Here is a 12,001-nt window from a genome sequence, read left to right on the forward strand (position 1 = left end):
TTAAAAAATTATTTTTTGTTTTTTAAAGATTTTATTTATTCATGAGAGACACAGAGAGACAGAGACAGAGACAGAGATACAGGCAGAGAGAGAAGCAGGCTCCTCACAGGGAGCCCGATGTGGGACTTGATCCCGGATACTGGGATCAGGCCCTGAGCCGAAGGCAGATGCTCAACTGCTGAGCCACCCAGGTGGCCCAGTATCTTTTTTACGATTTTATTTTAAATAAAATCTCCATGAGAGACACAGAGAAAGAGGCAGAGACACAGGCAGAGGGAAAAACAGACTTCCTGTTGGGGAGCCCAATGCGGGACTCGATCCCAAGACCCCGGGATCATGACCTGAGCTGAAGGCAGATGCTCAACCACTGAGCTACCCAGGTATCCCACATGTTAGTTAGTATCTTTGCTGTGTTAAGGAGGAAGACAAATACAGGATAATTTTAGATTTATGAGAATAATTTATAGCTAAATAGGTATGTTAAAAATTGAAAAGTAACCACTTAAATAACGGAAATATAATCTATAGATTTCAAACCAAAAGTAGAAAAAAACAGAACACAGACAACAATATTTCAACAGATGACAGAAACAGAAAAAAGCAAAAAGATGATAAACAGAAAAGACACCAACACCAATAAAAAAAGTAAGTCCAAATATACGGGTATTATAATAAATGAGGCTCATCTAATATTATTTACTCAATCCAGATATGGACAACACAAAGAAAGTTATAAGCCTATTTTATTTATGAATACTAATGCAAAAATCCCAAATAAATATTAGTGAACCTAATTCAGCAATGGTTTTCTTTTTAAACAAAATAAAAAGTTTATAATCAAGAAGAGTTTATCCCAGGATGTCTCAATATCAGAAAATCTATTATTGTGGTACACTACATTAACAAATTAAAGGAAAAAAATCAAATGATCATCTCAATAGATGCAGAAAATGATTTGCTAAAATTCAACATTCACTTGTAAATATGAAAACCTGGAGCAGAAGAGAATTAACCTAAGAAAGGGTACCTATCAACAACTTGTAACAAATATCCTATTGGTGAATTTTCAGATGTATTTACATGTAAATCAAGAAGACTACAAGGCAGTCCCTCTGGTAGTCCCTGGCCAAAACAGTAAGATAGCAAAAGGATATGAAATAAAAATGGGAGAGACAAAACTGTCTTTATTTGCAGGCAATACAAATGTACACATAAAAAGTCTGAGACTCTATAAAAAGTAACACTATATTTTATTTTTTTTTTATTTTTATTTTTTTAACACTATATTTTAAAGGTACTAGATATGATAAGCAATTTCAGTAAATTTTAGGGATACATGACCAACTTCCAGATGACAATAGCTTTCTATGCATCAATCATAACCAATTAGAAAATATAAGAGGAAAAATATTCCAATTCATTATAGCTACCCAAACTAGCTAATTTTCAGGAAATAATAAGGCAGAAGGAAGGTAAATGGAGAAACAACATTTAATGATAATATAAAGAAGTGAACAGAGAAATCTTCCAGAACTGTACTATCCAATACAGTAACCACTAAGACACATGTAGCTATTTAAATTTAACTTTAAATCACTTAATTAAATTTAAAATTTGGGGGTACTTGAGTGGCTCAGTCAGTTAAGCGTCTGCCTTCAGCTCAGGTCATGACTGAGCTTAACCAACTGAGCCACACCCAGGCCCCCAGTAGACTATTTTTAAAGAGAAGTCTTGGGGCACCTGGGTGGCTCAGTGGTTGAGTGTCTGCCTTGAGCTCAGGTCATGATCTCAGGGTCCTGGGATCAAGTCCTGCATCGGGCTCCTCCCAGGGAGCCTGCTTCTCCCTCTGCCTGTGTCTCTGCCTCTCTCTGTGTGTCTCTCATGAATAAATAAATAAAATATTTAAAAAGAGAGAAAGAGAAGTCTTAAGGTTACAAAAAATTTGAGCGCAAAGCAATTATTTTTTATCTTAAAAGTCAAAGTACCTATCACAAACTGGGGAGCTTCAATAGAACTAGGTGATAAGGCCATGGGTGTCTGTTATGTCATGCTTTGCACATTGCTTTGTACTTGAAATAGTTCATATTTTAATATTGCTAACTCCAATAAAAAGAAGATGGGAGTATAAAACAGATGTAAAAGGAAACAAGTAAACAAATTGAAAAATTATAATGGTCTAATTATATAAGAAAGATTTGAAATGTAAGATTTAGGCTTGCCCTCTATTTTCTTTTATTATTGGCAAAACAGATGGGTAATTAGTTGGTGTATTATTTCTTAATGAGTACTTAAGGGTTTTTGATGTATTTTTTAAAAGGGTGAAATATATAATGGTGGTAGTTCTGAAATGTGTCAAACATATCAGACAAGTTAAAAGAAACATACAGTGAACTCCCATATACACATCACCTAGATTCTACCATTAACATTTTACTATACTTGCTTTATCACATCTATCATCTATCATCTATCATCTATCTATCTATCCCTTGATTCATCTTACTTTTTTATTTTACTTTTTTTTTAAGTAGGCTGGAGCCCAATGTAGGTGGCACCTACCTTCCGTTGACAGGATGGTGTCAGAGGCCTGCTAAAATGGAAGTTAAAATAAGATCCAGAAATTCTTAACACCCAAAATGTCTAAGATACAATAAAAAACCACTCATCATACTATAAATCAGGAAAATCTCAAATTGAATGAGAAGACAATGAACAGACACTAACACTGAGATGACACAAATGTTGGAATTACCTGACAAGCATTTTATTTATTTTTATTTTTATTTTTTAATTTTTTAATGGTACCTGACAAGCATTTTATTTATTTTTTCTTTTTTTTAATTTATTTTTTATTGGTGTTCAATTTACTAACATACCGAATAATCCCCAGTGCCCGTCACCCATTCACTCCCACCCCCCGCCCTCCTCCCCTTCTACCACCCCTAGTTCGTTTCCCAGAGTTAGCAGTCTTTACGTTCTGTCTCCCTTTCTGATATTTCCCACACATTTCTTCTCCCTTCCCTTATATTCCCTTTCACTATTATTTATATTCCCCACATGAATGAGAACATATCATGTTTGTCCTTCTCCGACTGACTTACTTCACTCAGCCTGACAAGCATTTTAAAGTGGACTTCTAAAAATACTTTAGTAAGCAACTACAGACATGTCTGAAACAAATTTAAAATACAGAAAGAAATACAAAGTCTCAAGAAAGAAATAAGGAAATCTCAACAAAGAAATAGAAGATAAAAATGAAGAACCTAGTGGAAATCATAGAATTGAAAAATACAATAATCATAATAAAAAATACACATGTGCACAAACACAACTCATTGGACAGACTCAGATGCTGAATAAGAAAGAGAGAAAAGAATCAGTGAGCCTGAAGATAGGAAAATAGAAATTATGCACTCTGAACAACTAAGATAAAATCGATGGAAAAAAATAATCAGGGCCTCAGGAACTGGTGGGATTACAACAAAAGATCTCACGTTCATGTCATCAGAGTCCCAGAAAAGAGTCTGGAGCTAGAAAAGTATTCAAGAGAATAATGCCTAAAATATCCCCAAATTTGGCATAGGACACAAATCTATAGTTTAATAAGCTGAGCAAATCTCAAACAGGATAAACCCAAGGATTCCATGCCCAAGTACAAAAATTAAACACATATATTTTGAAAGCAGTGAAGAAATAACACGTAGATTAACCAATAAGAGGCCACTAATTGTAGTGACAGTGGATTTCTCATCAGAAACCACAGAAGGAAGTGAAACAATATTTCTCAAATGCTATAAACAAAAAAACAAAAACAAAGTGCCAAACCAGAATTCCATACCTATTGAAAATATGCTTCAGGAGTGAAGGGGAAACAGACATCCTTGGATAAAGAAAAATTAAGAGAATTTGTAGCCAACAGGAAGAATGGTTAAAGGGAATTCTTTAAACAGAAAGGGTATGTTAAAAAAGAATCTTTGAACACCAGGAAGGAAGAACAATTAAAAGAGTAAAAGTAAGAGTAAATACAACAGACTTTCTCTTGAGGTTTATAAATTATGCTTGATTGTTGAAGTAAATATAAGACTGTGTTTTGATGTGGTTCCCAGTAATACAGAGTTTTAACAATAAAGCTTTTTATTTGTAATTAGGGAAGCACTATTAGGTAAATAGCAATGAGTATTTGTGTACCTATTAAGTATCTTCTAAAACTTGTCAGCTGGAAATCCAACATAAATTAGTTACATAAGTTCACTTCTATTATTTTTATTTTTTTTAATTTTATTTATTTATTCATGAGAGACACAGAGAGAGGCAGAGACATAGGCAAAGGGAGGAGAAGGAGGCTCCATGCAGGAGCCTGATGCGGGACTCAATCCTGGAACTCTAGGATCACAACCTGAGTCAAAGGCAGACACTCAACCACTTGAGCTACCCAGGTGTCCCCACTTCTATTATTTTTAAATGAATCACTTCTATTATTCCGATATGTTATTTAAATAAAATCCAATCTTTAGGTTCTCATATATGAGAATAGGGAGAGGTAAAGTATCAAACCAGATCTGAGCAAAGAAGGCAATTCATCTTTTCTTGGTCACCGATGACACCTACTGGCTTATTAATGGTGGTGGCTTTGTGCAGCGTATGTAGAAATGAGGGAGGATTACAGAAACAAAGTACAGAAAGAAAGAAAGGCATTGGGAGCTAGAAGTATACCCAGCACGAGCTAAGCTAAACCCACAAATTCCTCCAAATCTGATCAGCTCTCAAAGCTCCCTATCTCATTGAATGTCACTGCCATCCATCCAGATAGATGTCCTGTTTGACACCCCACTCTTCCTCACCCACCATTTCCAAGGCATTACTAAATTGTGGTTTTTACAATCTAAATATCCCTTTGGCCATAGTTCTCATCTCCATCTCCACTTCCCTAGTTTAAGTTCTTAGCCTCATATCTCATCTAGCCACACTTAACATGTTTTACTATTTTCTAAGTGTTTTACTGATTATATTAACTCATTTCATCCTCACACAGACCCTAAGAGATGTGTGCCAGATAAGAAAGGGGAAAGAGAGCAAGGCCAAGTAATTTGGTCAGTGTCTTACACCAAGCTGGTGTAACTAGGGTCAATCTGGGACAAATGGCTCCAGATTTTGTTTTTTTGGAGGTGATGCTTGCTGCCCTTTGACTACCACACTGTCACAGCCTCTAAATGGTCGACTCATGTCCCTTCTGGTCAGTCCCCTTCTAATTCATCTCCAAAGAAGAGTCAGAGATATTCCTAAAGCAGAAATCTAAACTATTATCACTTCCTCCAAAGACTTGCCCTGTTTTTAGGATAAAGACAAAACTCCCTTACATCATGGTGTATATAGTGTTTTACACTGTACTCCTTCCTCATGTATCCTATTTCATTCCATCCTACACTCCCTCTTGTTCTCTCACTTGGCCACAGTGGCCTTCCCCAAGTCCTTTCCCTCTAAGCCCCTTGCCTGTTTTGCTCCTTTGGCCAGGTTTACACTTCCCGTTTCCCTTCACCCTCTTAAGGCCTATTTATCAGATCTCAACCCAAGCATCACCTTCTCAGGAGGGAGCTTAGACTGTCAATCTGAAAGTTCTTTTCTAATGTACGTAGTGCTGTAAATTTCCCTCTCAGTTATCCTTTATTAACATCCTACAAATTATATGACACATTTTCATTTTTTGTTCAGTTCCAATTATTTTCTAATTTCCCTTGAAACTGTCTTTTAATCCATTAATTTCTAAGTATTTAAGGATTTTTTCAGTTATCTTTCTGTGACTGATTTCTAATTCAATTCCACATAATCAAAGACCATTCATTGTATCATTTCAATTCTTTTAATTTGTTCAGGGTAATCTCTCTTGATAAATGTTCCATATACACTTGAAAGAATGAGTATTTTATTATTTTTAGGTGAACTGTTGCACAAATTTCTATTAGATCCAGTTTGTAGATGGTGTTAATTCCCTTATATACTTACTAATTTTCTGTCTGCTTGTCCCACAGATCACTGAGAGAGAAGTTAAGGTTTTTAACTATAACTATGGCTTTGCCTGTTTCTCCTTTCATCTCTCTTTTTTTAAAAAGATTTTATTTATTCACAAGAGACAGAGACAGAGAGAGAGAGAGAGAGAGAGAGAGAGAGAGAAAGGCAGAGACATAGGCAAAGGAAGAAGCAGACCCCATGTAGGAAGCCCAATGTGGGACTCAATCCCAGGACTCAGGGATTATACCCTGAGCCAAAGTCAGATGCTCAACCGCTGAGCCACCCAGGTGTACCAATTCTTGGTAATCTTCTTGTTCTGAATATTATTATATTTTGAATGGTCTACCTTTTTCATCCTTTTACTTTTAACCTGCCTATATTTATTATACTTAAGGTGGGTTTCTTATATATAACATACGGTTGGATCCCTCTCACTGTGGTTTTAACTTGCATTTCCCTGAGGACTTCTTATATGTTATATATATCTTTTTATGTCTCTTAATTTTTCGTATATTTAAGTGTCTGTTCAAGTCATGTCAATTTAAAAAATTGAGTTATTTTTTTATTTCTTGGACATCCTTGATTTGTGACTGATCTTAGGGGGAAAGCATTCAAAATTTCACCACAAAGTGTGATGATGTCAGCTTTAGTTTTCTCTTGTTGCCTTCACCAATTTGAGGACGTTCCCTTCTGTTCCTAGCTTGTTAAGAATTTTTAAAAAATCATGAATGGGTGTTGAAATTTGTCAAATGCCTTTTCTATATCTTGAGATGATTACATGACTTTTCTACTTTAGTTCTGTTAATACGGCAAATTACAATGATCTATTTTCAAGTGTTAATTCAATGTTGGTTACACAGGTGTATACAATTGAATTCCTGGAACAAACTCCAATTAGGAGTTGTTTTTCATTTTAATATATTGCAAGATTCAATTTGCTAATATTTTGTTTATAATTTTAGTGTCAATATTCATGAGGGAAACTGGTCTTAAAATTTTTCTTTCTTGTGATGTCTTGTCATATTTTGGTATCATGTTTTTCCTGGTCTTATAAAATGAGTTGGGAAGCATTTTCTTTTTATCTGTTCTTTGGAAGAGTTTATGTACTATTGTTGTTATTTCTTGCTTAAATGCTTGGAGAAATCCACCAGTGAAACCATCTGGGCCTAGAGTTTTCTTTGTTGGAAGATATTTAATTACATTTTCGATTTTTTAAACAGAGGTTATAACTTTTCTATTTCTTCTTATGTCAGTTTTGGTAAATGACAGTTTCAAGGAATTTACCTATCTATGTTGTCAAATTTATTGGCATAAGGATATTTATGATATCTCTTTATCATCCTTTTAATGTCTGTAGATCTGTGGTGAGGTCTCCATTTTCACAACAGATATTGATTGTTCATTATCTTTTTCTTTCTTTTTAAAATTTCTTTATCAGTGTTATGAGGCATTTTTCAATTTTACTAATCTTCCCAAAGAATAAACTTTTGCCTTTTAAAATTTTCTCTCTTGTTCATCAGTTTTATATTTCATTAAATTCTACTCTTTTTTGGCATTTTTAATTTGGTTTGTTTTATTTAAGTTTTTTTTCATTAAATTTCACTCTTATCTCTAATATTTCCTCCATTCTACTTCCTTCTGGTTTAAGTTGCTATTCCTTTTCCAGTCTCTTGAGTTGGTAGCTTAGAGTTGGTAGCTCACTGATTTTAAATCTTTTTTCTTGTCTAGTTTATGCAGTTAAAACTACAAATTTCTAGCTAAGCACTGTATTTAAGCTGTATCTCACAAACAAATCAATTAATTTTTTAAGCGTCATTTAGATTCTTTGCTTGGTATTGGGTAAAAAATATCCTCTTAGGAGTCAGGGAATAGTAAATTGGAAAAGGACAAAAAAAAACTTTGTAAGGTGATGGTAATGCTCTATATCTTGATTTGGGTATAGGTTATATAGGTATGCAATACTCTGTACACTCAAAACCTTAACTATATATAATACTAGAAGATAGGCAACAGTACTTTTTTTGTAAGTGAGAAATCTAAGGCTTCAGAGTAGTTAATTGGGATACATTTACCAGTATCATGCACTTAGCAACTGAAAGAGCCAGGAATTAAGCCTATGTCATCAGAACCCTTATGGTTTGCATTCTACCACATATTATTTTATAAGTATACACATACATACAACGAGAGAGAGAAATTGAGAGAGAGAGAGAGAGAGAGAGAGAAACAGACATACTCCATGCAGTACATGTTTACTATGTGGCTTTAACAAAATATTTCTCCAGACTGATGTGAACTGATTTACTCCTCAGTAAGCTCACCTTGTTACCATCAAATATACAGAGGCGTACATGTCTACTGAGAACCTGGATGCTCGTTCCTGGAAGAGGAATCATTTTACAGCTCCAGAGGGTCAGAATGAATGAAACACGACTTGGTCTTGATCTAATCTAAGGGAGAAATTAGTTAGAAAAAAGGTTTATTTTATGGCTTATAGACAAATTTACTTTCAAAGCATCTTTTATAAATACTTAAAATGTACACAGAATAAAAAAGGATGAAAATTATATAGAAATGTACACAAAAAAGTTTCAATAGTCTGCACAACTTAAATAAAAACCTTACATAAATTTTTCACAAATCTTTATATTTGGAATATTTGCATTTTGGGGGTAAATACATAAAAATCATAAAGAAAAAAGTCAGTATAGTCAGGTAAAATGGATGACTCAACTATAGAAACCCGCATTCCAGGTTCATTCTTACAGCTCATTCTTATACAATGTGGGTAAGTGTAGAAGGTCACCACAGCATAATAACCAATGACACCTGGCATTACTATTATCCAGCTGGATCCTCTTTGTTTTAATTCTAAGCATTTACCTAAACTGCTCCTTGGCTTCTTACACAGATGTATACACTTTTAAGACTTTATCTATTCATTCGGGATCCCTGGGTGGCGCAGCGGTTCAGCGCCTGCTTTGGCCCAGGGCGTGATCCTGGAGACCCAGGATCGAATCCCACGTCAGGCTCCCGGTGCATGGAGTCTGCTTCTCCCTCTGCCTATGTCTCTGCCCTCTCTCTCTCTCTCTCTGTGACTATCATAAGTAAATTAAAGAAAAAAAAAGACTTTATCTATTCATTCGTGAGAGACAGAGAGAGAGAGAGAGAGGTAGAGACACAAGCAGAGGGTGAAGCAGTCTCCATGCAGGGAGCCTGATGTGGGACTTGATCCCGGGGACCCGGGATCACCCCAAGCCAAAAGCAGACACTCAACTGCTGATCCACTCAGGCATCCCTCTCACAGATACTTTGATAGAGAATGCATTGACCATTGGATAGGGTTTTTCAGTTCTAATTCACAAGTATAGTTTCTGAACTATATAAAGTACAATAAATTGGCACTCAGGTTTCTTATCGAAAAATATCTTCAACTTTTTTTTTAAAGATTTTATTAATTTATTCATGAGAGACACAGATAGAGAGGCAGAGACACAGACAAAGGAGAAGCAGGCTCAATGCAGGAAGCCTGATGTGGGACTCAAACCCAGGACTCCAGGATCATACCCTGGGCCGAAGGCAGGCATCCCTGAAAAATATCTTCAACTCTTAACATTATGCTTTATGGTCATGAGCCTTTTCATCTAAAGACTTTATATCACTGAAAAAATAAGACAATATCTAACAGCTTGTCACATTTTTAATTTAAGAAATGAGAGCTAGGGGCACCTGGGTGGCTCAGTGGTTGAACATCTATCTGCCTTTAGCTCAGGTCATGATCTCAGGGTCTTGGGATCGAGTCCACATTAGGCTCTTCTCAGGGAGCCTGCTTCTCCCTCTGCCTATGTCTCTGCCACTTTCTCTGTGTCTCTCAAATAAATAAAATCTTAAAAAAAAAGAAAAAAGAAATGAGAGCTAAATATTTAGTTCTCTGGGTACAAATTCATAAAATTGAATGCCATTTATTCAAGTACTAGTACACTAAGCAGACCAAATACAACATTTTTACTGACTTGTAATAAAAGATACTTCACAGTAAGAAGGTCCCAGGGAATGTTCAGGTTGAGAGGGGAAAATTTTATACCACCTCTCCCCACAATACCTGACCACACTGGTCCTCTTATTCTTCCCTTGAGACTGTGACAGAAAAAGGGAGAAAAGGCAGGAGGTAAACAGGAAGGGAAGTGATGTGCTCTAATGTGGTTCATATCTGCTTAAAAGGAGGAGAGTAGAATTAAATATCAAGAGTGTTTCCTACTTCAAGTACTTGGGATACCAGGAATCTTTTACTCTAAGCTCCTTTAAAAAAAAAACTATAATCATAAAAGACGTCCAACTTCCTCATTCCTACTTAATAAAAAAAAGTTACTACTACTACTATTGATATCAGCTAACATTTACTGAGTTATTATGTGCCAGACACTGTTCTAAGCCCTCCACACACGATGTAATTTGTCACAATGACTCTATGTTAGTATTATTATCATTTCCTTTTTTATAGATGCAAAGAATGAGTATGAGAGATACCTAGTATTACTTCCTTTGTAACATGGGAAAAGAAAGCAACAGTTTCATTGTCTTAGCATTTCATTGTCTTAGCAATGAAACTATCACTGAGTGTTTAAAAATTAAAATACAGAAATAATTTTTTAATTTTCTAGAATACATTAATCAATTTACAAGTTATTTGTATCCTTACAACCATAACAAAATCTGGAAAGGTATAATTTTACTGATAACAACCATACTCACAGTGCCTGTTTTAGCATCCCACATTAGATCTCTGAAGGCTAGTTGTGAAGGAGTGAGCTCTGGTTGTAAGAAGTAACTTGCTCGAAACTGATTCCCTGAAAAAATAATTTTTCTTTTATTTTCTTACAAAGAAAGGAATGAAATCCAAAGCCAAAAATGTATGATATTATGCGACAAATTTAGGAAACAGGCATCCAAAATGTCAAGTTCCTTACCAAGAACTTGCTTTCTAAGACATATATGCCAATGGAGATTTATTTACCCATAAGAACTACAGTAGAAAAAGGAAAGATAGAAGCACATAGAGCTGATCTTAAAGCAGCTTTAAGAAAGATCTTAAAAACTTTAAGCCAATAATGTGCCCTGTGATGAAGATGATCCATTCAAATATTATGAAATGCAGAAAATGTGTAAACACTTTTTAGAAAAATACATAATTATTAATTTCACTTCTTGACACAAAACCATTGTTACACTGTTTCCCAATTCTTTAGTTATGAAGAATGCTGATCATAAAATCACTTATTCATTTGAGAAATCTTTTCTGAGTTCCCACTATGTGCAAGGTACTCTGCTAGGACCTGCAAATACACATGTGAATCAGAGAAATACAGCCCCTGCCCTCATTAGTTTACAGTTGAGTAGGGGAAATAATTTCAAAAAATAAGTAGATGAGAGAATAAAATAATTATAAACTAACTTATATCCATAGAGGGTGCTGAAATGGAAGGGTGTATGGGGAAACTACATTACTCAAAGAAGGCATCTCTGGGTAGATGGAAACTTCTGGGATGCAAAGGATGAGAAGGAGCTGGGCATTCAGGGAAGGCTGGGAAGGCTCTTCTCAGCCTTCCCAGCAAAGGAAGCTCAAAGCAGCCCTTACAACAGACGATTCAACAACTCAGGGTACACAGGAGATCCTCCTCTAACATCATTTCTCTGTAACAAGCTCATGACAAATGTTGTTAAGTATGGAGAAATCCAAGAATGAATAAGAAAACAGAAATGTAAATGGATAATAATTTTTCAGAAGTCTTTCTGTGAAGAAAAGGAGAGAAAGGGAGGCTTTGGAAGTGGGGGTGGGCTGAAGATACACGAAAAGGCTCTTAATTTAAAAAGTCATATTTTTTATTTATTTTTTTATTTTTTATTTTTTTATTTTTTTTAAATATTATGAACTCATCCATTTCTTTTCTTTTTTTTTTTTTAATTTTTTTTTTTTATTTATTTATGATAGTTGCAG

At 35.0% G+C, this 12,001-nt stretch overlaps 1 protein-coding gene across 3 annotated transcripts in view; it reads right to left on the bottom strand.

Annotated features, from left to right (window-relative positions):
• NPHP1 (nephrocystin 1) overlaps positions 1–12,001 on the bottom strand; it is a 60,169-nt gene that overhangs the window by 28,269 nt on the left and 19,899 nt on the right. For all 3 annotated transcript variants that reach the window (XM_025453985.3, XM_025453984.3, XM_025453983.3), the window contains 2 exons: positions 10,759–10,853; positions 8,328–8,456 (listed from right to left, as the gene is read on the bottom strand). In XM_025453985.3, coding sequence (XP_025309770.1) covers positions 8,328–8,456; positions 10,759–10,853 — 224 coding nt within the window. The remainder of the gene's footprint in view (positions 1–8,327; positions 8,457–10,758; positions 10,854–12,001) is intronic.

Source organism: Canis lupus, chromosome 17, assembly GCF_003254725.2.
Source record: "Canis lupus dingo isolate Sandy chromosome 17, ASM325472v2, whole genome shotgun sequence".
NCBI classification, from domain to species: domain Eukaryota; kingdom Metazoa; phylum Chordata; class Mammalia; order Carnivora; family Canidae; genus Canis; species Canis lupus.